General features: G+C 37.2%; 7 protein-coding genes across 13 annotated transcripts; 3 read left to right on the top strand and 4 right to left on the bottom strand.

Moving 5' to 3' along the window:
- Positions 1-2194: 2194 nt before the first annotated feature.
- On the bottom strand, positions 2195-4539 carry LOC17899597 (U2 small nuclear ribonucleoprotein B'' 2). Of its 2 annotated transcripts, XM_006303274.2 has the most exons (6): positions 4381-4539; positions 3817-3989; positions 3446-3539; positions 3259-3338; positions 2853-3131; positions 2195-2552 (listed from the first exon to the last, which is right to left on the bottom strand). In XM_006303274.2, the coding sequence occupies exons 1-5, from the start codon at positions 4451-4453 to the stop codon at positions 2862-2864; spliced, it is 690 nt and encodes a 229-aa protein (XP_006303336.1). In that variant the 5' UTR covers positions 4454-4539; the 3' UTR covers positions 2195-2552; positions 2853-2861. The 2 variants fall into 2 exon arrangements, with proteins under 2 accessions (XP_006303336.1, XP_023645766.1); XM_023789998.1 differs by lacking the exon at positions 2195-2552 and having other exon boundaries at positions 2660-3131.
- Positions 4540-4702: 163 nt separating this feature from the next.
- LOC17898679 (protein TIC110, chloroplastic) lies at positions 4703-10315 on the top strand. Its single transcript, XM_006306607.2, has 15 exons — positions 4703-5325; positions 5407-5466; positions 5566-5689; positions 5794-5862; positions 5960-6058; positions 6183-6249; positions 6548-6612; positions 6689-6783; positions 7249-7376; positions 7450-7550; positions 7695-7911; positions 8226-8380; positions 8603-8728; positions 8833-9804; positions 9901-10315. Exons 1-15 carry the CDS (start codon positions 4802-4804, stop codon positions 10147-10149), a joined length of 3051 nt encoding a protein of 1016 aa, XP_006306669.1. The 5' UTR covers positions 4703-4801; the 3' UTR covers positions 10150-10315.
- Positions 10316-10716: 401 nt separating this feature from the next.
- LOC17897623 (putative protein TPRXL) lies at positions 10717-11389 on the bottom strand. The gene has a single exon (XM_006303153.2). The coding sequence runs from the start codon at positions 11357-11359 to the stop codon at positions 10790-10792; it is 570 nt and encodes a 189-aa protein (XP_006303215.1). The 5' UTR covers positions 11360-11389; the 3' UTR covers positions 10717-10789.
- Positions 11390-14008: 2619 nt separating this feature from the next.
- On the bottom strand, positions 14009-14750 carry LOC17897149 (transcription repressor OFP17). Its single transcript, XM_006303932.2, has 2 exons — positions 14534-14750; positions 14009-14445 (listed from the first exon to the last, which is right to left on the bottom strand). Exons 1-2 carry the CDS (start codon positions 14748-14750, stop codon positions 14132-14134), a joined length of 531 nt encoding a protein of 176 aa, XP_006303994.1. The 3' UTR covers positions 14009-14131.
- Positions 14751-15607: 857 nt separating this feature from the next.
- LOC17899295 (transcription repressor OFP4) lies at positions 15608-17197 on the top strand. The gene has a single exon (XM_006306119.2). The coding sequence runs from the start codon at positions 15829-15831 to the stop codon at positions 16780-16782; it is 954 nt and encodes a 317-aa protein (XP_006306181.1). The 5' UTR covers positions 15608-15828; the 3' UTR covers positions 16783-17197.
- Positions 16052-20434, bottom strand: LOC17900333. Of its 6 annotated transcripts, none has more exons than XR_002835342.1 (8): positions 19826-20434; positions 19448-19722; positions 18960-19144; positions 18809-18869; positions 18657-18717; positions 18005-18107; positions 17743-17802; positions 17285-17661 (listed from the first exon to the last, which is right to left on the bottom strand). XR_002835342.1 is itself a non-coding variant. In XM_006305846.2 (6 exons), exons 1-5 carry the CDS (start codon positions 20406-20408, stop codon positions 18661-18663), a joined length of 1161 nt encoding a protein of 386 aa, XP_006305908.1. In that variant the 5' UTR covers positions 20409-20434; the 3' UTR covers positions 17848-18107; positions 18657-18660. The 6 variants fall into 6 exon arrangements, 1 of the variants encoding a protein (XP_006305908.1); XR_002835344.1 differs by lacking the exons at positions 17285-17661; positions 17743-17802 and adding exons at positions 18268-18346; positions 18489-18537 and having other exon boundaries at positions 17848-18107; XR_002835343.1 differs by lacking the exons at positions 17285-17661; positions 17743-17802 and adding an exon at positions 16052-16135.
- Positions 20410-26431, top strand: LOC17899210 (nardilysin-like). The gene is made up of 20 exons (XM_006303716.2): positions 20410-20514; positions 20767-21206; positions 21299-21374; positions 21475-21521; positions 21657-21769; positions 22040-22113; positions 22248-22343; positions 22433-22552; positions 22682-22915; positions 23017-23165; positions 23404-23560; positions 23752-23901; positions 23986-24365; positions 24475-24624; positions 24754-24936; positions 25059-25262; positions 25372-25475; positions 25547-25700; positions 25793-25914; positions 26008-26431. The coding sequence occupies exons 1-20, from the start codon at positions 20430-20432 to the stop codon at positions 26249-26251; spliced, it is 3282 nt and encodes a 1093-aa protein (XP_006303778.2). The 5' UTR covers positions 20410-20429; the 3' UTR covers positions 26252-26431.
- The last annotated feature ends 440 nt before the right edge of the window (positions 26432-26871 follow it).

The following is a 26871-nucleotide window of genomic DNA, read 5'->3' as shown; positions in this document are numbered from 1 at the left end:
AATTTTAAATGTAAGATATTCTATATTCTTTCTTCTAACCTAACAAACCTAAGTAGCCGACTTCAAGCACTATAAATAATCCATCGTTTACACAATATGATACCATTGTTATTGTTTACTCTTTTTTCTTTAGTCCTATATCATTTTTCCTTTGTTTTGTTCAATGCGTTTTAATTAAATTATCATTTCTTTCATCCTTTGGTTTATAAAGTTATTCTTTATTATTTCTTACTTAAATAAACTGATAATAACTATGTATTTTGTGTAGGATTCCAATTTAATTTAGTTGGAGGAGCTTAAGCAAGAGAAGTCTAAACCGGGGAATCCTGAAAAGAGATTCATATAACGAATTGGAGTATAGGCCAAATGCAGGATTTAAAGAAAAATGGTCTTCAAAATGTGGATTACGAAATACAGAGTATAAATGTAAACTGGTAAGATTTCATGAATTGTGATTACACGTTAAAAGCATAGCCATTAATTATTTTAAAAATATATATTTTAAGATGTAACGAGACAAAATCAATAAAAAGAAAAAAAAAATGAGAGCCAAACTCCGAGCTGAATTTCAATTATTTATTTTTAGATCCAAGCCAAAAAATGATTAATTTATCATATATTAATTATATATTTACCGTAAAAATGATTAACAAATATTTGTAATATTTCTATTTTATCAAAAAGAAATAAAACTATTCTCCCGTAAGAATATGATCGGGCATATTTTAACAAAAATATGAACCTAACGGGTGCTTTAAAACTATACACAATTATTTAGCCATATCCAAAATTAAACTCTAATGTTATAGACCAAATTAGTTTACAATAATAAAAAAATTATACAAATATGATTATCGAGTTTACAAACATCAGTTAGTCGACTAAAATTTCCTAAAACTATTTGTTTAAAAAATATTCAAATACACAATAACTTACATACAAAATATACATGTCAAATTAAAACCAAACAATATACAATATATGCATATTTATATTAAAATCAAATCTAATATACACGCGCTATCTATACTATTAAAGCTGAAGTACACAATGAATTTACACTTTAGTTTTAAAATGAATTTTTTTTTCATTTCTAACTGGGTTAACACGCGGATCTAACTAATTAATCGGATCTGTTAATCGGGTTTAATATTTTTAATCACATCCGTTAATCACATGCTTTAATAACACGCGGATCTAACTAATCTTTCGGATCTATTACTCGGGTTTAATATGTTTAATCACATCCGTTAATGATTATGCTTTAATCTCATTCGTTCATTGTTTACCATATTTTAGATCGGTGTTTAATATGTTAAATCACATCCGTTAATCACAAGCTTTAATCTCATTTGTTCATTTTTAGCATTTATTAAATCGGTTGATCTGCAAGTCCAATGGCCTCAATTTGCGTTGTTTATTCGGAAATTTATATATTACCGGTTTCGAAATCTAATAACATCTTACCTAAATTACAAATTATAATTTATCATCATCCCATCAAATTAGGGAACTATAGTCATCAAATATTAGCTAACATATTGGAAAATGGATCTTAGCCTTTAGTTTCCACTAAACAAATCACAATCGTTAATTTCAAAAAAATGATTAGATATTCTAACCACAATCATCTTCGAATGAATATTGCGTCTAGAGAATATTCTGCTAATTATACTCCCAAATCGTTTTAAAATTACCATAATTCAAGTATTTTCCATTCCAAAAACAAATAATTTAGAACTCTTTGTTTCTACGTTTGCTTTTCAATCATATTCTTCTTGCAACCTAAAAAACCCTACTCGGCAAAAATGTCTATGGCTCTTCCCCTCTCATTCACACCACTCAAAGATTTGAAAACTTACAAAAACTCATGGCATATTCAAGTCAAAATTCTTCATAGTTGGAGAATGTTTTCAGCTAAGTCTGGTGAATCAATAGAATTGATTCTTGCGGATGAAAAAGTATGTCTTTTATTTTCATTTACCACATGTACTTTATATAAGCTTCATATAGTTTATAATTGTGGGTTTTAATGTATAGGGTGACAAAATGGGAGCTTATATTAGAAAGGATCACACGAAGAAGTTTGAAAAATACGGTTAAATATATATATTTTTTTGATATTACACATATATATATATATATATATATACTTATATTACAATATATGCGTGCTTATATAAAAGCCCAAAAATAAACATAGTAAAATTACTACACCCTTATCTATTAATCATATAATAAAAATATACAAAAAAACACCAAATATTTATACAATACATATTTTATACACTACAAGTTTTTATTTTTTTACAAAAAAAATTATTCAACCGTGCGCAAGCACGGGTTCTCCTCTAGTTTCCAGTAAGGCAAACACCTTACAAAAACATACAAGACCACAAGGGCCTAAAGAAAGGCACACAGGCCCAATTACAGGACTATCAACAGTCCAACAGACACGCAGGCCCAAATAAGATAAGGGGAAGAAGCATGAAGGAAGACGAGAACTTACTCCTCTAAACAGGGCAAGCGCCGGCCCAACTAGCGACGACCCACTAACAAAAAACAACCATAAGAAGGTTGATGTTAATAACCCATAATCTTCTTATTCTAAATTCGTGGTTTTAATTTGCCTTTACGTCCTAATAATAATAAGAAGGCATTTAAAGTGGGATTTTCTCCAACCACGCTTCTTCGATCTCAACACATTCTGGTTTAAAGCTTCTAGGTTCCTCAAACCACTAAACCGAAATTGAACCAAATAAAAGAAAACGGTTTGCCTTTTAAACAACTACAAATTAGTGTATCACTAGGCATTCATCTGCAAAGGCATAGCATAGTTCGTTCAAAGGTACCGTTAGTTTTCACTTCTTGGCGAAAGAGACGACCATTGGATTCTGTGGAGTGATCTTGAAACCCTGAAGAGCCTGCATGGCCATGGAAGATTGAACATCGTCTTCAAACTCCACAAACGCAATTCCGGGTTTTGCTTCGATCATTCTTATCTCCTTGAATCCTGGGTATTGCTCAAACAACATCTGAAGCATCATGCTAGTGGTCTCAATGGGAAGATTTTGAATGAAGAGTATGTTGTTTGGTGACATCGTGTCTTGCCCGCTCGGCTGGAAAAGAGGCTGCAAAATTGCAGAGACGGTTATTGGATTAATGCGGAAACAAGAATTTACAGACTAAGTTGCAACAATGATGTATGTTAGAAGTTAAATGTTGTGTTATTGGAATGCTGCAAGAAAGAGAAATTACCACAGGCCTTCTATTCTGAGCGGTTGCACCATTAGGCATGCTTGGTTGTTGAGTTTCTTCAGCATGTCGCTTCCTTTCAACTGAAAGTAAAATGTGCAGTTTTGTTAAATATCATATGGAAAGTAAAAGAGTAAGATAAAAACAAGCTGAAATGTTTGAACTTTGGGATGGACACGAAAGTTCAAACCTTCCTCTTCTTGCTTTATCTTCTTTTCTTTCGGAACAAAAGTCCCTTCGGCTTTAGTAACACAATCTGACTTTGATTTTGCATATTGTATTCGCTGCACCGAGACAGATCACAAATAGCCATGATGTGAATACTAATGTTTAATGGCAAGTTAAATTTCACTAGTCTTTTACTTAGCAATCACTTTTGTAATCATATACCTCAACATCTAATGTCGTCATATTTCCTTCAATTTTGTATCAGCAAGCAAATTTAATTCCCAAAGTTAATCTCTACAACTTTCTAAGCTTACAGTCTCACATAAGAAATTTTCAGCAAAAAAAACGTATAGCGAGATAGATAAACCTGGAACATAAGGCATGAAAAGGTACCATTGGCTTATCATAGAAGGGAAAGTTTTGCATCTGACGGACAGCATTACTAGCAGCTGTGACTTCAGTGAAGACAACCCATGCTTGTCCCCTGAGCTTAGGAGTCTTTAGCGCAACCACATCAAGTATCCTTCCAAAGTGAGAGAATAAACAGTAAAGAGATCTCTTCAGCTCTGGAAAAACAAAAACAAAAGGTTGAAACATTAACACCTGCTTAAGCATTACTCTTATCACCCAATTACACAACAAAGGTCTAAGAAACCAAAAGCAGCTCAAGTCTTAAAATTAAATTCAATCCAACAATCTAAATGACCTATGTAATGAGCCAAGACGACGACTCTCCTAAATTCCTACCTCCCTAAAAGTGAAAGGCATCTAATTCAACCAGTGTAAACCCTTGTCAGACCTAACACACGATAACTCAATCAAGAGACGCTCACAAGACAAAAATTGGGAACAAGCAACTCAAGCATTGCAGAATCTGAAGCAAGCAGAAGGAGTAAAATAACTCACAGAAAGTCACCACATCAGAGAGATTGAAACAGAGGAATGAAAAGACGTTACCTTCTTTCTTGACCTTCTCATTGATGTTTTTAATGTAGATTGACTGATTCGGCGGTATATCAGCCGTTAACATTTTTTTTAACTGAGCTCCGCGAAGACGACGACACTGTCATTACCCCTGCCCTAACTGAAGCAGACAGACATAACGGAGGAGAGAAATCGTCGCGTTTCCAATTTACACACGCCGTCTAATTTGTTTTGACTTTAAACTTCCTACCGTTTAAAATTAAATAAAACAGCACCCAGTCTTAAAATATTATTAAAAAACGTCTTGGCGTTCGAAAGGGCATTTCGATGTTTTGTTAGGCCCTATCCCTTTCCCCTTTCTTCCTCCGCATCTCTCTCTATCTTCTTCCTTCTGTTAAACCCTACGAGCTTCTTCTCCCTACCACTGCTCGGGTCTTTCACAGTAGAGGGAACCATGAATCCCTCCCTCGTTACCGCCATTAACGCTCCAATTTCACCTTCTCCTCGGTCTCCACTTCTCTGTCACTTCCTACCTTCTTTACCTCACCGTTTCTCCAAGTCTGAGTGTTTGGCACGCCGTCGTTATCGAGTTTCGTTCCCTCGTAACTCAGCTGCTTCCTCCGACCAAGTATCAGTATCTACGCAGGCCAAGAGCAACGATGTACACGGAAATAAGAAGGAGCTCACTGGATTGCAACCTATTGTTGAGAAAATGACGCCGCCGGTGAGGCTAGCAACTTCTGCTGTTGTTTTAGCTGCGTCTTTAGCTACCGGTTACGGCCTTGGGCTTCGTTTGGCTGGCTCCAGGAATATTGCCTTTGGTGGTGCTGCTGTTGCTGGAGCCGCCGGTGGAGCTGTCGTATATGCGTTGAACTCTGCTGTACCGGAGGTAGCTGCTATCAGTTTGCATAACTATGTTGCCGAATTTGAAGATCCTGCTGCTGTGACGAAAGAGGATGTAGAAAAGATCGCTGATAGGTTAGTGGTTGCTTGAATTGTTGTCATTTTACTGGGATTTACACAAAAAGTGTACTTAACAATCCTTCTTATGTCTTACAGGTATGGTGTTAACAAAGGCGATGAGGCATTTCAGGCTGAGATTTGTGATATATACTGCCGGTGAGTGATGATTGAAACCCGAAATAGTCAGATGTTGTCCTCCTCCTTTCTCTTAATTGGAGAATTCTGTTTTAACCGTTGCATCTTAATCTTGATTAGGTATGTAACTTCCGTGCTTCCAACTGAAGGACAGTCTCTTAAAGGGGATGAAGTGGCTAAGATAGTCAAGTTCAAAAATGCTTTGGGGATAGACGACCCTGATGCAGCTGCCATGCACATGGAGGTGCTTTCTAGATTCTTTTCTTCGTTTGTATTAGCCCTTAGCTTTTCTGCAGCTGATTCAGAAATATCTTGATTGCATAATTACCAATTCCTTGTTTTGTTTAGATTGGCCGCAGGATTTTTAGGCAAAGACTTGAGACTGGGGAACGTGAAGGTGATGCAGAACAGCGTAGGGTGAGTCGCCAGTCCCTAGTATTTGTTATCTTTTTGTAGGATTGTTTAGAAAAGAGAGAACCCAAGCGTGATCACAAGTTGTATGCTTCCAGTGCAGGCATTTATGAGGCTTGTATATGTTTCAGCTCTTGTGTTTGGAGACGCATCATCCTTCCTTTTGCCTTGGAAGCGAGTATTGAAGGTCACAGATGCTCAGGTAGGCATCTCCAATTTTACATAGTTTTGATTTTGCACAATATTTGTTTTTTGAGAAGTTGCATAGCAACTTACTCCGACATAGTAATCTGAAATCTCTGCTAATGTCTTTATCTTATTTCTAGGTTGAGATTGCTATCCGCGAAAATGCAAAGCAGCTGTATGCCGAACGGTTAAAATTAGTTGGTAGAGGTAATGTTATTCATGTTTTACTTTATGAGATGGCAAGTAATGTTACAGTTGTAGAACGGAGAAAGTTTACTTTTGTTGGTTGTATCAATTATTGTGGCACTCTTTTGTCGATTTGGTTTTGTAATATTCATTTCTCGGAAAGTTGTCTGAATACTAACCTTAATTGTTACTCTGCATGGGACTTTAATGATGTAATAAATCCTTCTCATTTTAATTGGAAAATAGATATAGTTTAGCTTTTTCCTCAGCTTGATGCCTGGAAACTTACATGGTTATCTTTCTAAACATGTTCTTGTAGATATTAACGTAGAAAACCTTGTGGACCTTAGAAAAGCACAACTATCATTCAAGCTCTCTGATGAGGTACTCTATTTCTTTGTGACATTGACTTCCTCCACCTCTGGTTATGCTTCTTCTGACAATTTCTTCCTCCTCACAGCTTGCTGAAGACCTGTTTAGAGAGCATACGAGAAAAGTAGTCATAGAGAACATTTCATCGGCGCTCAGCATACTAAAATCTCGCACACGAGCAGCGTAAAGCACTCTAACATATTGCTTACAGAATGATGCATAGAATACTTATAATCCATGTGAATTAATTTGCTTTACACATTCAACTTTTTTATTCTTATACTAGTTAGTTGTGACTTCTGCTGTAGGCTTGGGTGGATATATGTATAACCATTGCTTGAACAGTGAGATTGGTTGGGATGATAAGAGATTGAAGTTTTGCCTTTAGTTTTGAGTTTTGGTTTTTGCAAAAAGTGATCAGTGATATTTTCCTTCTCTGCTTTTTGTGAAGTGTCTTTTAGTATAAGTATTTTCAAATAGTTTAAGGCTAAATAGTTGTATACTGTGAAGTAAAGTTATGAGATTAGAATCTTTAGGCGTTTTTATATCCATTTAATAATGCATAGTGGATACAGATTAGATCATCTAGCAAATCTAGTTTATAGTAGCTGCAATGCATGTCATTTAAATAACCTGATTTTTTTGCAGGAAGAGTTTGGCATCTGTCGTGGAAGAGCTTGAAAAAGTACTGGAGTTTAACAATCTGCTGGTATCCTTGAAAAGTCATTCAGAGGCAGATCAATTTGCACGCGGGGTTGGCCCTATTTCTTTGATAGGTGAAGATGCTTTTGACCTTCTCTTTTCTGAATAAGAATTATAGGCTCTCAACCTTGCATCTTTGTGGCTTAGGTGAGGAGTCTGATTTCGAGAGGAGAATGGATGATTTAAAGCTCCTTTATAGAGCATATGTTACAGATGCTTTATCTAATGGGCGCATAGAAGACAATAAGGTAAATTCACACCAGGTTTATATAAGATACTATATACTTAAGCTTGGTTGCAAGTTCTTTAGAGAGCAGGTGTTTCAGATGCTGTTTCCTCTATCCAAATCCCATTATGTTTTCATTTCTGATTGTTTTCTTACTGAATGGTAGCTCGTAACAATGAGCCAACTTAGAAACATACTCGGACTGGGAACACGGGAGGCTGAAGCTATTAGTGTTGATGTTACGTCCAAGGCATACCGTAAAAGACTTGCTAATGCTGTTTCTAGTGGTGACCTTGAAGCACAAGACAGTAAAGCAAAATACCTTCAAAAGCTTTGTGAAGATTTGCACTTTGATGCACAGAAGGCAGGTGCAATCCATGAAGGTATATGGCAGACCTTCCATTCACCAATGAAACATTATGTCGTTACGTTATGGATGAGGTATACAGTTTGAATTGCTAAAAATCACCCAAATGTAAGATAGGTCCATGTATTAAAATCTTATAAGTTTGGTTGATGGATTGTAAACTACTGGTTCCTTATCTTTGCAAGCTAGCTTTTACTTTTGTAGATTTGGTTCTTAACAGACTTATAACAATTTCAACGTTTTCACAGGGTTGCATGCTGTTACTTTACAATTTTAATATCTATTTTGGTCTTTTTCTCAATGATCTGACAAGCACCTTCTCTTCCACAGAAATCTATCGGCAGAAGCTTCAACAGTGTGTTACTGATGGAGAGCTAAGCGATGACAATGTTGCTGCTTTATTGAGGTTAAGAGTTATGCTCTGTGTTCCCCAGCAAACCGTTGAGAAAGCTCATGCAGAAATCTGTGGAACCATATTTGAAAAGGTAATCCAATATCACCTCCTTTTATCCTATTTGCCATGTTCTTGGGTATTGACACTGCAATTTCCTGCTGTCTTTTAGAAAAACATATGTTGATAATACATATTATCTCATCTTTTGTCTTCAATCTTTTTCCATTGACTTTGATTTTGACTACATCATAACCTTCACATCTTGTTGCAAAAAAGTTTACCTTCTAATACTTATCTGTTTTATCTTTTCCAGGTTGTCAGGGATGCAATTTCTTCTGGAGTGGATGGTTATGATGCTGAAACTCGCAAATCAGTAAGAAAGGCTGCCCACGGTCTTCGGTTATCCAGAGAAACTGCCATGTCTATTGCTAGCAAGGCTGTAAGTATCACACTATTTACTTTCTCCATGTTTGGTATTAGGATTTGTTATTTTTCTGACTTCTCATAGCAGGACATGAAAAACAAAGCTCTTCACTGATGCAGGTCCGTAGGGTTTTCACAAACTATATCAGACGAGCAAGAGCAGCAGAGAACCGCACTGAGTCAGCAAAGGAGCTCAAGAAGATGATTGCTTTCAACACGTTAGTTGTGACTGAAATGGTGGCTGATATTAAGGGAGAATCTTCTGATAAGGCACCTGAGGAGGAGCCTGTTAAAGAGAAAGAAGAAGATGGTGAAGATGAGGAATGGGGATCTCTTGAATCCCTCAGAAAGACAAGGCCCAACAAAGAACTCGCTGAGAAGATGGGGAAGCATGGCCAGACTGAGATAACTCTTAAAGATGACCTTCCCGACAGGGACAGAATCGATCTCTACAAAACATACTTGGTCTACTGTCTAACCGGAGAGGTAACAAGAATTCCTTTTGGCGCCCAGATCACAACAAAGAGAGACGATTCAGAGTACTTGCTTCTGAATCAGCTTGGCGGGATTCTCGGATTGACTTCGAAAGAAATAGTTAACATTCACGTAGGTTTAGCCGAGCAGGCTTTTAGGCAACAAGCTGAAGTGATTTTAGCTGATGGGCAATTGACAAAGGCTAGAGTAGAGCAGCTAGACGAGTTGCAAAAACAAGTTGGTTTGCCGCAGCCACAAGCGGAGAAGGTTATAAAGAATATAACCACAACAAAAATGGCAAACGCGATAGAAACCGCTGTTAACCAGGGAAGACTGAACATAAAGCAGATACGGGAGCTCAAGGAGGCAAACGTGAGTCTTGACAGCATGATTGCCGTGAGCCTGAGAGAAAAATTATTTAAGAAGACAGTGAATGACATATTCTCATCAGGAACAGGTGAATTCGATGAAATCGAAGTCTACCAAACAATCCCATCCGATCTCAGTATTGACGTGGAAAAGGCCAAAAGAGTTGTCCATGATCTCGCCAAGAGTAGATTATCAAACTCATTGATCCAAGCTGTGGCATTACTCCGGCAGAGAAACGCTAAAGGAGTGGTATGCAAATCCTGTTTCCCTCTTTTTATGTCGTAGAAAACTCTGGATATTTGAACTTGTGGGTATGACATGTGAATGCTTCTTCTATGGTTGCAGGTCTCGTCGCTGAATGATTTGCTTGCATGTGACAAAGCTGTGCCAGCTGAGCCAATGTCATGGGAGGTCTCAGATGAATTATCCGATCTATATGCTATATATTCAAAGAGTGATCCTAAACCCGCGCCAGAAAAAGTCTCGAGGTTGCAGTATCTGTTGGGAATAGATGATTCAACTGCAACTGCGCTCCGTGAGATGGAAGGTGAAGCATTTTCTTCTGCTGCAGAAGAGGGCAATTTCGTCTTCTAAATCTTTGGAGAAAATAGCTTGAGTTATTTGTATTGTTTTATGGTCGAGGGAACACGATTTTTGAATTTTAAAATTGACCAAAGCCTGTGAAAATTTTGTATCAGAGCCAAAAACGTCACCTGATTGGAATAATTTAAAGATCCACAAGCAAGACGTGCACCATGTACATGTGGGTGTCACGTGATGGGTGTTTCCGTAAACGAACCCAAATCTATAGGATAACAACAATTAAGGAATTAAGTCAATGATTGAGATTTAACCCTAAGTAAAGATATTGAGGTGCACACCAAAGTAGAGCAGTACTGAACATGCTTAGATCTGATCTCATTGTAGTAAATTACTGTTTTTTTTTTTGTGAAATTTCTCATTATAACAAAGACCAGAAAATACCAGATGCATCTCTGTATAGTTTTGGCCTACTTTGATTATTCAATTTTGCTTTTGATGGTCGTCACTTTTTTCTTCTTCTTTATTATGTAAATCATTGTAACTAATTTAGATAAATGGAAGACCAAATGAAGATGAGAGGATATGAATCGAGAGGAAACATACATATAGTTTCGGAGATTATTTGGGAGAATACAAAAAAAGTGCAACTAATAACAGATTAGGAGAAAGATGAACAAAGAAGCAAGCAGAATCACTTAACATCTCTGAGTAACACCTTGACGATGGAAGCGTAACATCCTGAAGTTCTTGCATAATGATTGGATGATCCGTAGTCTAAACTCGAAGCAGATTCGGACCACATTGATCTCCTTCTGTTCCTCCTTCTGCTCGAATCAGATGTCCTCGATGGAGAAGGTGGAACCGAAGACGAGGGCGACCTTGTTGATGAAGACGAAGAAGAAGTAGAATAAGAAGAAGAAACAGGAGACGACGGGGAGCTACGATTCTTGGGAAGCAAGGAACCAAAGAGAGTGTTGGCTTTTTTAGGGTTTACGGGTTTTGTAGTTGTAGAGGAAGATGAAGGAGAAGCGTAGAAGTAAGAAGGAGGAGGTGTGAGTGGTGATGAAACCGGAGAACTGAAATCAGAATCAGAATCGAAACCGGACAAGGAGGATCGTTTAAAGAATCTTCTGGGAGTTCCGGGCTGAGATTCCCATTTGAAGGGAACGGCGGCCGATGAACCGCCGTAGTAGTCGCCGTCGACGACCAAAGTGAGGAGTTTGGCTGTGGAAACCCTAGAACGATCCATTTCATGAGGCATTGGACACTTTGTGTTAATTAGGAAGTGACTTTATTTGTTTCTGGGGTTAGCTCAATTATAACAACTATGAAAAGAAAGAGACTTGACTTTTTTTTTGGTTTTCTTAAATTATTGGGTGGAGAAGAAGAAGATGTAGATTCAGATTCAAAAGTTTTGCATTGTTTCTTGTCTTATTTTAGTATTATGTTTTTGAATTGAGTAAAAAAATATACATATTAGAATCTCGAGGTGTGATGTCTCTGGACTCTGCTTCATGGAAGCCACTGAGAGCATTATCTTGATGTTCCAGATCATCTGATCCCATTATAACTTTTATGCTATTTATATATATTTCATCTAAATTTTGGGACAATATATGCATGTTATATATATATAGTGTAACTCCGAGACTCTTGGGACTTATTTGCCTAAACGATCACATCCCTAGAGCTGTATGGTACATGTGACATTTCACACACAACTGTTACAAATTTTTATTCCAAAACATACATTACATGGCTAAAGTCAGAGAGGTGGAGTTGGTTTATCGCTGAAGAACCGTTTGAAGACCTTATCTTCAAGAATGACTAAGGCATGGCTTGATCTCATGCATACGGGTGTTTTGTATTGAGCTAAAGAGCTATCCTCAGAGATGAAAAAGTTCATCAGAGAATCAAATGTTCTTGGTTGTACCACTCTGATCTCCAGAGCTCCAATTGAATCATCCTTACTCCGAGATCTCCTGTAAAGAATGCCTAGCTTTTCTTCCACTTTATAGCAACAACCCATCAGTAGCCTGTCATCCAGTTCAAGGGTTGTGTTTTTTGTTTTCCGATTTCAGTTCCCAGTAAACAACATAATGGCCTGGACTAGTAGAGATGTCTGCATACCATGTAAAATCTGCCAATACCAAATCCCAAGATTCAAGAACCATCCTGGCATTTGTCACTGCCTTTATAAGCTCTTCCTCTGTAGTTGTCTCCACATCAACGCAACTAGTGTCTTCAATCCACTCGCTCACGTGACCCATTCGGATATTACTGCACATTTCCTTCCAATAATCTGCAAGAAAATTGATTGCTCGAACAAAAGTAGAAGCAAAAATAGCATTCACACTCACAACCTCTTCTCTCTGAACAAGTCCACAGAGAAGATGACAGTACATATGCTCTGCTTATTGTCTCTGCAGACATGGAACAAGATACTGCAGCTGTGTGTGCCAAAGTCTTTTCTTATTCTGTTTTCTTTCTGTTCTTGATAATAATATAGGAGGAAGCAAGGAGCAACATCACTACTATTTCAATTTTTTTAGCCAATCAGAAGGCTCTATTTCATACCCACTCTCACCAAGTGCGCGTTGCGCGAGTATAACCCCCAAAATCATGCCTATTTGATTCAACGCACTTCTTCCCAAAAATACCATCGCGTGACTTTTTTTACTCTTTTTTTTTTCCAAAATCAAAGTCCTAATTAATTCCAATAAACACCAAACCGAAATCAACTGTAATTTCAAGGCTATGTAAACCGAACCGAAATCAAGTTTCAATTGTTTTTAACAAAATCTAATCTAAGCCCGAACGTAACCCTGAGTATGTTTTGTATACTTTTAGCTCCTCTGTAGCCAAAATCAATAACGTAATGTTCACGGCATTGCCTTTGAAATAGTGTGAGTCGAATAGATCAAAGTATATTCCAAGCACGTTTGATGATCAAAGAGGCTCGTAATCACATTCTGCCAACTTGAAGCTCATCTCTTCTGTCATCAACATGTGTAACAGAGGAAGAAAATGTTCAAAGCAACGGAAATAGCCTGAAATGGAAGTGAACAAACCAAGGAATTGCGTAACACCCCAATCTGTGAAGGTGTTAACATTAAAGAGAAAAAAGGAAGCAGAACAAGAAGAAGATGCATATTGAATCCAGAATTGAATCCAGAAGATCTATCAGAAACCATTAGTTCCTAGCCATCTGAAAAATCTCCAAGGATAAAACTCAGAGTGGACTCTCCTAGACTTCAACCCTCACCTCCTTAGAAGCATATGGAGATCGCAGAGCAAACAAGTTGTTGACAGTTTTTCAGTAATCAAGATCTCTCTTGACACCAAGAAGGATTTCAGAGAATCAATGGTGGAAATGATAACAGAGAACAACATCAGAGCCTCTAAAGACTTGGAGGCATGTTACCTGACCTTGAATCCTAACTAGTATCATCATCTTGTCATCAAGATTTTCGTTCAATTCTAGCTTCAAGTCATAAAAAGCTTTTCCTAATCATCGCATGACCTTTGTTTGAGGATTCCGCCGAAATATTCATACTTTGTTCACACAATTGTAGAGAAGAAGATGAAAAGTTACAAATATAACAAATAGGAGAGGAGGAGCATCACTACTATTTCGTTTTTTTCAGCCAATCAAAACGCTCCATTTCATACCCACTCGCACAAAGTGCGCGTTGCGCGAGTGTATGCAATTCCTGTATGCTATAACCCCCAAAATCGTGCCTATTTGATTCAACGCACTTCTTTCTGAAACAATCGTCGCGTGACTTTTTTTTTTCTCCTCGAAACCTTATTTGACTTCCAATGTAAAAACCGAACCAACATTAATTGTACTTTCAAATCCATGTCAACCGAACCAAAACCAACTGTAATTTCAAAACCATGTCAACCGACCAAAACTAATTGATATACATATACAGTAACTGGTAGTGAACCAAGTTCCTGTCACTTGAAGTTGCATAACTTAAAAAAACACAAAAATACAGAACACAGAAAAAGATACCCACCAATCTTTTTAACAGTTATCATCGCTTGGGAACAAGTCAGTGCAGAGCTCACCATAGAATCTAGTCACAAGATCAATGAAGATAGGGCTATTCAGATTCTTCCAATAGTAGAGAAGCTCTTCCATGTCCATCAAGTCATCAATTTTCCCATCTTCAACGACCATATGGATCATATAGTTCTCGAAGCTTCTACAAGCCTCTTTCACACCATCTTCCTTTCCCATATATCTTTGACTCGTTCTCGCCTTCTTTTTACGTTGTGTCACAGCCAAAGGAAACATCTTCCTTGAATGCAGAAGCTTTACATCATCGGTCAGACTAGCTGCATTATTGGGGCATTCTAGGATAAAAATTAAGATCAAAGACCAACAAAATCGAAAATATATATTAACAGGGGAAATTGTTGTTACACGGGGAACTTCTGGGTCTGATCTGGCTCATCCTCTGATCTTTATTGGTACTGAGGAAACAGAGGCAAGACGACAACAAACTAGAAGAAGAAGAAGAAGAAGAAGAAGGCTGTGTGGTATTGACATTGCGAAAACGGGCATGAAAGAAGGAGATGAATCTGCTGCATGATCTTGATAACTTCGATTTGAAGCTAATCAAACTTGACTTCAGTCTCATTCTCAATCGTTACAACTCTGTTTGATTTTTGCTGTTGTTGCTGGCTTTGAGGGTTCGTGTTACGTGGTCTTCACGTTGTTTCCTTTGAACTCGTAATGGTGGTGCGCCATGAACTTTTATGGACCTATTAAAAAATCTGTTAGCACAAACCCTAGCTTTGGACCTAGCCGTTAACGCGTCTTTGAGCTTCACTCCTTTTTGTCCCGAACAGAGCCACTTCTCTTGGTCCTCTGCGGAAGTCATAGTTCGACTGTCTCTGAGTGGTTGACCCAACACAAAGTTTGGGGCACTCAAAAGAAAAAAGCACACGTGTCAGGTGGGGAAACCACAAGCTTATTGGTTTGGAAGAAGACGAATTATTTTATTGTATAGTATGCCGAAGAGTATTATGCAAATTGTATGTCTTTTTATTCTCTGCAGTCTTAACACCATTATTGCTATTATACTTGTGACTTGGCTAGGTTAAGAGCTAGATGGGGCCATGGGGGACCTGAACCTGAAATCTTGTTAAAATTTTTTTTTTTTTTTTTGGTTGTTGTCACGTTCGCCGAATCATGTTTTGGATGCAACTTACCAGAAATATTCTGTTTAGTGTAATCCCACCAATCAACCAAATTTATTCTGGTGACAAATTTTCCTGTTCATCAACATTTTCAATTCAAATCTAACAGTTTCATTCTTTAATACTACTGTACTGATTCGTTTGATTTGTTTATTTGCGTACAACTCACGTATGTCCTGGTTTAGTTCTCTCCTCCTTCTCCTTCTGTTCGTTTTTTTTTGTAAAGGTTAAAGAGTTTCTCATTTTCAAAAAGAAAAGACGGAATTATTTCGGTTTCCCCTGTTTAGAGATGGGATATTTTATTTGTGTCAATTTGATGATTTAGTTAACTCGATTTTGGGAGAGAAACAAAAGACATTCTACGAAGTGGACCCATATTGTTCTGTCCTGTCCTAGTCCCCTACATACAAATCCCAATCTTCACTCTCTTCTCTATTTTATCTGTTACAAAAGCATAGATAAAAAGAAACTCTGTAACTTCGGAAAAAAGCTCTACAGTTTTTTACTTTCTTTTCTATGAGGAATTATAAGTTGAGATTGCCAGCTATGATCCCAAGTGAATGGTTCCACAAGCTCAAGAACATGACCAAACTCAGAAATAAGCCTTCTCCTCATCCTTATTCTTCCAAGAAGGAAAAAAGTTCTTCTGGCTCTAAGTCTCTGTCTCTTCCTTACTCTTCAGGCTCTTATTTCTCCGATAGATCACGCACTTCCTTACAAACATCTAAGACCCTTCACATTTCGCCAAGAAACTCTCTTCACAAAATACAGAGCAAAAGAAAGACTGTTTACAAACCATCTCCTCCTTCCTTTTCTTCTCTATCTGCAGGTTTCAGCAAGAAGAAGATCAAGTTCATTCCAATCCAAGATTCTTTCTCTGCCTCTACCAACTTGAAACTCAGTTCTTCTGCAGATGATATCATCATCGACATGTATAATAAAGATTCCAAGAAGAAAATGTTCAAAGAGACTAGGGTGTTTGATTCAACAGAGAAAACCTTTCTTGGAAGTAAACGAACCAAGGAATTGCGTAAAACCCATCATCTATCTGTGAAGGTTGGCATTAAAGAGAAAAAGGAAGGAGAAGAAGATGCATGTCGAATCCAGAAGAACCATCAGAAACCATTAGTTATTAGTGCCAGAAGATCATCTGAAAAATCTTCAAGGATAAAAATTAGAGTGAGTTCTCCTAGGCTTCAGTTCTCACCTCGTAGAAGCAAATCGAGATTGCAGAACAAAAAAGTTGTAGACAGTTTTGCAGTAATCAAGAGTTCTCTTGATCCCATGAAGGATTTCAGAGAATCAATGGTGGAAATGATATCAGAGAACAAAATCAGAGCCTCTAACGACTTGGAAGATCTTCTAGCATGTTACCTTACCTTGAATCCGAAGGAGTATCATGATCTTATCATCAAGGTTTTCGTTCAAATCTGGCTTGAAGTCATAAACGCTACATTTGTATCCAAGTAAGAACGTGTAATGTTCTTAGCATAAACTATGCTCAAATGCATTAATTCTCCAGTAAATTGTAGTTATTTTAAAGAGTTTGATGTAATTATATGGTTATGATTAGTAAAAATATTAAAACAAACCTATTCAACAATTGAGCATTTTACGAAGTCATTGTTTCTCTGGCGTGAGAGTCTGATAGATATCCAAATTACAGCAATTAGCCCTAATCTCATCACTCCCATGACTACAATGCATGGAGCTTAACCGCATTTGGTCTTCTATCTGATATGCAAGTACTTTCTCAATTTGACATATAACTTATGGTCCATAAGCTATGGATGATTATAATTAAAATATAAAATATGAAACAGTAATGTGTGGTTTCAAAAATTAATGTGACATTTTTAGAAACAACATAGAACTATGATTAAATTCATCGAGGGCCTACTCTCTAGAGTCTAGACTCTAGTCGTTGCATGATTAACATTTAAAAAATAAAGGCTAAGCAATAATTATCGAGTTTAGTCAATAGTAATGAGTTAATATATTATAAGAGCGAACAAATGGGAAATAACAACTGTACTAGAGCAAAAATAATAAAAAAGCCAAGAGTGTAGTGACAAGAAGCACACGGAGAGGAGTCAGAAACCCATCGAGTACTTAGTAGCAAATGGGTTCCAGTCATAATGAATAATGAAGCTGGAAACATGAAAATGGAGCCTGAAGAACCTAATCGCTAGAGAGAGAAAGTAACACTGACACAGAAGAGGATATGATCAAAGAGGAAAAGCAGATGAAAATAGAGTTTTGAGAACCTAAACGCTGTGTTGTGTGATGGAGGAGAAGAAGATGAGGACCACTGCTTTGCTGCTGTTTCCCAATGCCCATCTTCTACCTCTACCATTTATACAGTTAGTACGTTAAGGACATTTCTCTGGAATTGATCAACCACAAACATAAATATTTTATGGAGAACACCTGACTCAATTGGAATCCAAGACATATACATTGGTTGGTTTGTCTTTTGCATTGGCACCACTGTTTGTTTCAAGCAAGAACGTTGTTTGTACGTTTTAACCAAGCTAGTAAAAACCATAATAGCTTTGATATAAAGCGAGATGAACTGCTATTAGATTAATTAAGCAGCCTAGTTTGGTTAACTAAACGATTCACAGCATATTACCATCATCATACGCATGACTTTTACGTGTCTTAAAGACAAAAGGCGACAAAATGTTACCCAGTTTTGTTTATATTCCATAGATGCCACAATATGTCACTGTTCAGCTCTTGTTACTCGTCCACACAAAAAAGGTCTGATGCCTACTCCAGTACTCCAGTTCCTATAAGCAAAGAATATAAAACATAATGACCGATTATACATTAAATTAGTACATGTATGATTTCTCATGCCACAAGTAAACAAGGAAGGTCATCAACGATTAGAACACAAATCCTACAAAAGCTCACAGGTTCAACTAACCCATTAAAAAGTTAGATTACCATGAACGGGTTTCACCTTGGTTTGTTGATGTTACTATCCACTGATAACATGAATGGTCAAATTTATAGAACCACCCATCTACATATACAAATTGGCCCTTTTATAGCACGACCCATTACATGGTAAAGTAGTAACGTTGATAGTATTTTTTTGGGTACACAGAGCACTACAATTAAGCATTATACATATGTTCACAGGTAGAGTTTCCTTCAAAACTTACTTGTGAAATCAGCACGAATATTGGTCGCTAAGAACTTAGTACGCTGTTTCTGAGAGTTCATAACGCCCTAGTTTCAGGGAATTGATATGATAATGCAGTACTGTACTACATCATTCAAGGTCGCCAGTGTGACAAAAGTACCTTAAACTATGTATATATGTAACTCACCTACTCAATGATGGCGCCCTTCACGCCTCATCTCAACTCGAAATTTATCTTTAATATCACCCTGTGGAATAGTGCCTCTATTATTAGAAACATGACAAAATTCAACTAAATGAGAAACGAATAAATTGCAAAAGATAAGTGAAGCTGTGTACATTAGTTCTGCGCACTAGAATAGGATTCTCATCTTTGATCTGCTTCCAGTTTGCACCATACCTGAATCACAAACGAGCACATCAAATCAATAAAAATGTATGAAAACTGTTCATCTGATGAACATCTAAGAGACTTTCAGGTTTCAAGTACTTTTCATAGCCTTTCATTACGGCCAGCGTTTCTGCAGTACTCCAAGGGACTTTCTTCCTTCTACCACCTTCTGAACTTCGGTTTCTTTTCAAAGGAGACACAACAATCTTTTTACGTTTTGTTTTGTTATTCCTTTCACCATCATCGCCCAGTTCCCCATCGGAATCATCAATGGAGTCTTCCCACTAATCAAACAAATGAAAATGTGAAAAACAAATCTGTTAGATCAAAACAGGTCCCACATTATACTTTTGCGTGAAATGCATGTTATTTTTTAACTCAGGTATAGCTGCCAAACCGAATACGCAAAGAGATAAATTCAAACAAAACAAAGCTAAATAATAGGAAAAATGAAAGAATGAATCAGAATAGTAGAGCTTAGAAAACTTAGTAAAAATGTGTGTCCCATCGAACTATCTTATCTAAATAAATGACTGAAGAAAATAACATAGATGATATGATGAACCAAAAACGAAATGCAAATTTACTTCATAAGTATGTGCTGTGGTACGTCGCTCCATCAAGCTAGGACTTGATGCAATGTTTGTTCCAGAAGGATTAACAACATCATTTTTTTGTTCTGTAATCGACTCAATGTTTAAATTTGACGGTCCTCCTTTTTCTAAAGCTTTCACCAGCTCCATTTTACTAGCTCTAAGCTTTCTGAGCGCTCTGTTAACAACTGCAGATGAAATGGTCTTGTACTGACGGGGAAAAAAATCAGCTTTTGACCCCCCAACAGTGGGTCTTTCCAGTTCAGTATCTGAGAGGTTCTCAACAACCAAGGGAATGTATAAGACAAAAGCAAAATCACACTGTAACAAAGTTAATAAAGATGAAAAAAACAAAGTTCAGAAAGTGTAAACCTTGGTCTTCATCCATAGCTTCAGAGGCCTTACTGTTTCTAATGGCCTCAGTTTCTCTTGCTTCGACCATTGATTCTGTCTCTTCAGATTCTTCACTAGATTCAATATCTTCCGATGCATCCATATTGGGATTCAACTCCGCAACAAGGTTGGGATTCAACTCTGAAACAACCTTCCTCAGACTAACCAAAGCTTTGTCTCTAGTATTCTCATCCATCAAACTCTTACAAGCCTTTTCGTCACTGTGGGCCGTCCATAATCTTCGACAGCTATTCAAGAGGTCACGAGTAACCAAACAACTAACCTTATCACATAAAGGCATAATCCTACGGAGCCATATCGATTTGATTGCTTCAATATAAGCCTCTTTTGCATCTTTCTCATAAGTGAGACACTTTGCTGTGCACTCCACAGCAACTTTACAGAACGCTTGCTTCACTGATTCGGGTACCTTAGAACCTTCTTTGTGTAGAATCTCTACTAGATTCTCTAACCGCTCGAGATTCTTCTCCTCCACAACACCGTCCTCAATCTCCATGAAAATCCCTTCGAGTATAGCTTCCTTCCACTGCGACAGTGCCATTGTTGCTAACTCAACCAAACAATGTTAGGAATTTTCAGAGAAATTCGCACTCTCTCGCTCGTCGATTCCGTTTCTCGAATCGGGTTGTTCAGGAATTGTCAATTAGGTTTGTAAAGCTTCAACTTTTCAATTTTCGATTCACTTTTTTCCCGGGGGTTTCGATTTCGGAGACAACAGACGAAGGAGCGGTGGAGGAAGGAAGAGCTATACCTTTTTTGCCGTTTCCGTCTCTCAAAATAACAACGCCTGCCGTTTTATATTTTACAAAACGACTTGCATGTCATATCCGTACAGAAACAACGGCAAGATATTCAGTGATTTTTTTTTTTCCTTTTTTTTTTTTAATACAAAAATTCAGAAGAGGGTAGTAGCGGCGGAATCGGATTCATAGCATACAGAGAAGCAAGACCTAAGAAGAGGAAGAAACTGCAGCAGTACCACTTGTTCACTACTCGTTATCTTCTCAGAACGAGGACAATGTCTGCATCAACGAAAAGCGTATCGACCTTGGACAATGTAGTGGTGAAGTCCCCGAACGATCGGAGGTTGTACAGAGTGATTGAATTAGAGAACGGATTGTGTGCCCTGCTCATTCACGATCCAGATATTTATCCAGAAGGCTCTGTTCCGGATCAAATTGATGAAGATGACGAGGACGAGGACGGAGAAGAAGAAGATAGTGACGGGAGCTATGAAGATGATGAAGATGATGAAGAAGAAGGGGAAGGAGATGAAGAAGATGATGAGGATGAGGATGAAGCTGAAGTGAAAGGGAAAGGAGATCATCAGACTAAAAAGGTTTTTTTATTTACTTTAAGCTTATATCAGCTGTTTCTTATTTTATAAAAGGTTTGATTTTGAACTCCTATGTTTTGTGTCGCCTGTCTTAGGCAGCTGCAGCTATGTGTGTTTCAATGGGAAGCTTCTTGGATCCTCCGGAAGCGCAAGGATTGGCTCACTTTCTTGGTATTTCCATCTTCCTATGAGTTTGAACTACTGTTTGATTGCACGTCTTTTGAGTATATTTTACTAACTGAATCACTCTAATGTTTATTTTTCTGTGCAGAACACATGCTTTTTATGGGTAGCACTGAGTTCCCTGATGAGAATGAAGTAAGCATTGCATCATTTTCTATGTTTGCTATGGTTTAACAGTATTCATATGAAAAAAAGTATTATGCTAACTTAAGAAATTTCAGCATGATATATGTTTGAATTCTTCTGGGTTGGACTTTGTTTTGCTTGCAGTATGATAGTTACTTGTCTAAGCATGGTGGAGCCTCTAATGCGTACACAGAAATGGAGCATACATGCTATCACTTTGAAGTCAAGAGAGAATTTCTTCAAGGTGCCTTGAAAAGGTAAAAAAGTATTGCTTGAGCTGCCACTCCACTTTTTACTGTTCAATTTGTTATCATATTTCAGTTTTCTCATTATATAGTAAAGGAAGATGTATTGTTCTTTTTATCCTTCATGCTCTTCAATATCTAATCACTTGCATTTACCTAATCCATTTGCTTTAAAACGTTTTCCATAAGCAATTTCAGCTTTCTGTTAGGTTTAATCTTTTTCCTTTTCGTTTGTGTTCTTCAGTAGGTTTATTTGACCGTAGAAATTTTTCTTGATATTAGGTTCTCTCAATTTTTTGTTGCACCGCTTATGAAGACCGAAGCTATGGAACGAGAAGTAATTGCTGTTGATTCAGGTTTCTCTTGCTTGTTAATCATACACTTAATTCTTTGTTTTATATTATCAAAATATCCATCTCAGATCAACAGTTAGATAAGTTTGCCTCTTATATGGTTAAAAGTGACTTGCTAACAAGATCCAAATTTGTAGAATTTAACCAGGCCCTCCAAAATGATGCATGTCGCCTGCAACAACTTCAGTGCTATACGTCTGCAAAGGGTCATCCTTTTAATAGATTTGCATGGGGTAAGGATATCTCGAAGTACCTCTCTTGCCACATTTAAGATATTCATGAAAGGATTTAATGTTAATGTGTCCTTCATGTGCTCTGGAAGGTAACAAGAAGAGCTTAAGTGGTGCAATAGAAAATGGGGTTGATCTACGGGAATGTATCATGAAATTATATAAGGAATATTACCATGGTGGATTAATGAAGCTCGTTGTCATTGGGGGAGGTAAATTTCTAAGTGTATAACGTGTTTAGCTGTGATTCTTGGAAAGTCGTTATATACATTCCTAAGTATTGGCTTTGTGCTACTATTTTAGTTTGTCGTAATTTAATGGTTACCTTTAAAATCTTGCAGAATCTCTCGATATGCTTGAAAGTTGGGTTGTAGAACTATTTGGTGGTGTCAAAAACGGATCCAAAATCAGGCCAACTCTAGAGGCAGAAGGTCCTATCTGGAAAGGCGGTAAATTATATCGCCTAGAAGCGGTTAAAGATGTTCATATTCTTGATTTGACATGGACTCTCCCTCCTCTTCGCCATGCCTATGTGAAGAAGCCGGAAGACTATCTAGCACATCTGTTGGGACATGGTAATAAATTGCATCCATTTTATCTTTTATACAGTATAGAGTTTTCTTCAAGTGTGTGCATGTGCATATTGAAGAATGTTATTTTTAACGTTGTGTTTTAGAGGGTAGAGGAAGTCTGCATTCGTTCCTCAAAAGTAGGGGTTGGGCAACCTCGCTGTCTGCTGGTGTTGGGGATGATGGAATTAACCGCTCGTCTCTAGCCTATGTTTTTGGCATGTCTATACATCTCACTGACTCTGGTTTAGAGAAGGTAACTTGACATGTTAATAAGTTAGATTTTTCTGAAGTTTGGCGCAGGGAATGATTCAATCATTTTCAACTGGATATATAACCTATGTCTCTGAATTTTAATATTTGTAGTGATTTATTATTCTGGCTGACAAGCTGACATAGCCTGTTCCTAGCTGCATATAGTCCCGTTCTTTTCTAATTTACTTTTGGTATGTTACTAGCTCTCATTTTGACCTTATGACAACTTTTGTTAACAGATTTATGACATCATTGGCTACGTCTATCAATATCTCAAGCTATTGCGTGATGTGTCACCACAAAAATGGATATTTAAGGAACTCCAAGATATTGGGAACATGGACTTTAGATTTGCAGAGGAGCAGCCGGCAGATGATTACGCTGCTGAGCTGTCAGGTTTGTGATTATATACTTATTAGTCTAGTTCGTTTTGAGTGAATCTTTTATGGTGCTTATAGTGGTTAACTTATTATCTTGGCATGTAAACCTTAATAGCTTCAGGATTTACCATCCATAGATGTGTACATGCAATGCAAAAATCTTCATCATGGGTTTCTTAGCTAATCACTATTAGTGTTATTGTACAGAGAATCTGCTTGCCTATCCGGTGGAGCACGTTATTTATGGTGATTATGTATACCAGACATGGGATCCAAAATTAATAGAAGATCTTATGGGTTTCTTCACACCCAAAAACATGCGGATTGATGTTGTTTCAAAATCCTTCAAATCAGAAGGTATGTTAAAGATTCCTTGAGTATGTAACTTTTGGATGTTTATTTATATTCTTACTGTTTTCTTTCAATCTTTGCTTGTTTCAGAGTTCCAGCAAGAGCCTTGGTTCGGTTCTCGTTACATTGAGGAAGATGTTCCATTGTCTATGATGGAAACATGGACCAATCCTTCAGAAGTAGATAAATCTTTGCATCTCCCCTCGAAAAATCAATTCATACCTTGTGATTTTTCGATCCGAGCCATTAACTCTGATGTGGATCCCAAAACTCAGTCTCCTCCTAGATGTATAATTGATGAACCATTCATGAAGTTCTGGTACAAGCTTGACGAAACTTTTAAGGTTCCTCGTGCAAATACGTACTTCCGCATAAATCTGAAGGGGGCGTACGCCAGTGTGAAGAACTGCCTTTTGACAGAGTTATTTATTAACCTTCTGAAAGACGAGTTAAATGAGATAATCTACCAGGCAAGTAACAAATTTTTAGGGGTCGACAAAAAAAAAGTAACAAATTTTTAGGAAGATCTTTGTAGATGTTTTTGTTTTAGTATTGACAGGAATATATGACTTTCTGCAGGCCAGTATAGCAAAACTTGAAACGTCTTTATCTATGTATGGTGATAAACTAGAGCTTAAAGTGTATGGCTTTAATGAGAAAATTCCAGCTCTTTTATCAAAAATCTTAACCATAGCCAAATCCTTCATGCCAAGCCTGGAGCGATTTAAGGTATGTGAATATTTGCATGTATAATTGTCCTACTTTTTATCCTCATTTAAGCTCAAAGTTCAAATTTACTGCCATATTCTTATCCTCATTCTTTCTTGATTCAGCTACTTTTTCAATCTAACCTTGTAGGTTATCAAAGAAAACATGGAGAGGGGGTTTAGAAATACTAATATGAAGCCTTTGAACCATTCCACATACTTGAGACTGCAACTCTTGTGTAAACGAATCTATGACAGTGACGAAAAGTTGTCTGTACTAAATGATTTGTCTCTTGATGACCTCAACAGCTTTATTCCTGAACTCCGTTGTCAGGTAACATTCTGCATCAGTGTGATTCCTAATTTTACTTAAAAACAGCTCTTGTGATTGTTCTTGAGTTTTGATTTTTGAATAAATTGGGTAAAGGTTAGGTAAAATCTCTGTTATTGTTTCAGATATTTATTGAGGCTCTATGTCATGGTAATTTGTCCGAAGACGAAGCAGTGAACATATCAAACATATTTAAAAACAGTTTGACGGTTGAACCGCTCCCCAGCAAATGTAGACATGGAGAGCAGATAACATGTTTCCCTGTGAGTGCCAAACTTGTAAGAGATGTCAATGTGAAGAACAAATCTGAAACAAACTCAGTAGTCGAGGTAAAAAAGAAATTTTCTTTTCTGTGATAAGAGTTGGCCAAGAAGAAAACATAGTACTTTCCTCGGGTATAACCATGGTTTTGAATTTGAATCTGGATCTGATTTGCAGCTTTACTATCAAATCGGGCCTGAAGAAGCTCAATCAACAAGAATGAAAGCTGTGCTGGATCTCTTTCATGAAATCATAGAAGAGCCATTGTTCAATCAGTTGAGGTCAGTCATATTTACCTATTTTGTTTTATAAACCAATTTGTAGTCATTAATATATGCAAATTTGGTTATAGGACAAAGGAGCAGCTTGGTTATGTTGTCGAGTGTGGCCCTCGCTTAACGTATCGTGTCCATGGTTTCTGTTTCTGTGTTCAATCTTCCAAGTATGGTCCAGTCCATTTGCTGGGGAGAGTTGACAACTTCATAAAAGAGATCGAAGGGCTGTTGGTAAGTGTGTAATAAAAAAAGAAAACATCTGAGTTTTGTTAAATCTTCACCCTCCTTGCTCCACCTAATGTAACTCGGGGCTGTAACTGCAGGAACAACTGGATGAAGAATCATTTGAAGATTATCGAAGCGGTATGATTGCTAGATTGCTGGAAAAGGATCCGTCTCTTTTGTCTGAGACAAATGAGTTATGGAGTCAGATTGTTGACAAAAGGTAAGGATCTCAAGGATTTGAAGTATTTGAGCTGCATTCAATAAGTTGCTTTGATCCATATCGGGCACATGAGTAATCCAAAATGGCTCACAGGTACATGTTTGATTTCTCGCACAAAGAAGCAGAAGAACTGAGAAGCATACAGAAGAAAGATGTGATCAAATGGTACAAAACCTATTTCAGAGAATCGTCACGAAACTGCCGTAGGCTTGCGGTAAGGGTTTGGGGATGCGATACGAATATGAAAGAAAGTCAAACAGATGAGAAGTCGGTGCAGGTCATAGCAGACGCTGTAGCTTTCAAGTCTACTTCTCAGTTTTACCCCAGCCTTTGCTAAATGATATAAAAAACAACATTCTTTACACTATATTTTTGCTGCCTCTATTTTTTTCAGTTATGTTTGCATTCACCCAATTTTATTCAGAACCAAGTTATACATTTGGGTGACAAACACCAATAACGCCCCTTTTTTTTGTTATGATTTTGAGAATATGCATTTAAATTATGTTTTTTTTTTTGTTTCTGTTTGTTGAGGTTAAAACTGTACTAGAGTTGCTTTACATAAAATATAACTATCATGTACGTATATATTAATTTTACCCAAAAAGCAGCAGCATAATTAGAAAACATTTGGAAAAAGTCGTTATCAGTTTGTGTAAAATCTTGCTACAAATAACCATCGACACTCCAACTAAATCCCAAATAGAGAACACACTTTTCTCTTTAATCACAGGTATAATTTGCCACAATAAATGAAAAAAAAAAATATATATATATATATATATATATTAATATATGCAATAGTCCAATAAATAAGATCATCGTGTAATAACTAATATAGTGAATGTCTTAGAAATATAACCAACGGTAAAAAAAAAAAACAACGTGGATCATGAGATTGTTTTCATTATTACGATAATATCCCGCGGTTAAATTTTCTGGCGTAGGGCCTGTTGA

This window comes from Capsella rubella, unplaced genomic scaffold (genome assembly GCF_000375325.1).
Source record: "Capsella rubella cultivar Monte Gargano unplaced genomic scaffold, Caprub1_0 scaffold_1, whole genome shotgun sequence".
Lineage (NCBI taxonomy): Eukaryota > Viridiplantae > Streptophyta > Magnoliopsida > Brassicales > Brassicaceae > Capsella > Capsella rubella.
The sequence above is the reverse complement of the archived record's forward strand: the minus strand, read 5'-3'. Positions and strand labels throughout refer to the sequence as shown.

What these genes read in the sequence shown, in the direction of transcription:
- LOC17897623 (XM_006303153.2), bottom strand. Translation starts at nt 11,359, where the DNA reads ATGCCTCATGAAATGGATCGTTCTAGGGTTTCCACAGCCAAACTCCTC.
- LOC17900333 (XM_006305846.2), bottom strand. Translation starts at nt 20,408, where the DNA reads ATGGCACTGTCGCAGTGGAAGGAAGCTATACTCGAAGGGATTTTCATG. An exon ending in CCACAGCACATACTTATGAA is followed by an intron (nt 19,145 to 19,447) that starts GTAAATTTGCAT and finishes TTGTTTGATTAG; the next exon opens with TGGGAAGACTCCATTGATGA. An exon ending in TTCTAGTGCGCAGAACTAAT is followed by an intron (nt 18,718 to 18,808) that starts GTACACAGCTTC and finishes ACTATTCCACAG; the next exon opens with GGTGATATTAAAGATAAATT.
- LOC17899210 (XM_006303716.2), top strand. Translation starts at nt 20,430, where the DNA reads ATGTTAGGAATTTTCAGAGAAATTCGCACTCTCTCGCTCGTCGATTCC. An exon ending in CTGACTCTGGTTTAGAGAAG is followed by an intron (nt 23,166 to 23,403) that starts GTAACTTGACAT and finishes TTTTGTTAACAG; the next exon opens with ATTTATGACATCATTGGCTA. An exon ending in CCATTGTTCAATCAGTTGAG is followed by an intron (nt 25,476 to 25,546) that starts GTCAGTCATATT and finishes ATTTGGTTATAG; the next exon opens with GACAAAGGAGCAGCTTGGTT.
- LOC17897149 (XM_006303932.2), bottom strand. Translation starts at nt 14,750, where the DNA reads ATGAGACTGAAGTCAAGTTTGATTAGCTTCAAATCGAAGTTATCAAGA. An exon ending in CAGACCCAGAAGTTCCCCGT is followed by an intron (nt 14,446 to 14,533) that starts GTAACAACAATT and finishes CCAATAATGCAG; the next exon opens with CTAGTCTGACCGATGATGTA.
- LOC17899597 (XM_006303274.2), bottom strand. Translation starts at nt 4,453, where the DNA reads ATGTTAACGGCTGATATACCGCCGAATCAGTCAATCTACATTAAAAAC. An exon ending in TGAGAAGGTCAAGAAAGAAG is followed by an intron (nt 3,990 to 4,380) that starts GTAACGTCTTTT and finishes TTGTTTTTCCAG; the next exon opens with AGCTGAAGAGATCTCTTTAC. An exon ending in CTCAGAATAGAAGGCCTGTG is followed by an intron (nt 3,132 to 3,258) that starts GTAATTTCTCTT and finishes GCAATTTTGCAG; the next exon opens with CCTCTTTTCCAGCCGAGCGG.
- LOC17899295 (XM_006306119.2), top strand. Translation starts at nt 15,829, where the DNA reads ATGAGGAATTATAAGTTGAGATTGCCAGCTATGATCCCAAGTGAATGG.
- LOC17898679 (XM_006306607.2), top strand. Translation starts at nt 4,802, where the DNA reads ATGAATCCCTCCCTCGTTACCGCCATTAACGCTCCAATTTCACCTTCT. An exon ending in AAATCTCGCACACGAGCAGC is followed by an intron (nt 6,784 to 7,248) that starts GTAAAGCACTCT and finishes ATTTTTTTGCAG; the next exon opens with GAAGAGTTTGGCATCTGTCG. An exon ending in GGCAGGTGCAATCCATGAAG is followed by an intron (nt 7,912 to 8,225) that starts GTATATGGCAGA and finishes TCTCTTCCACAG; the next exon opens with AAATCTATCGGCAGAAGCTT.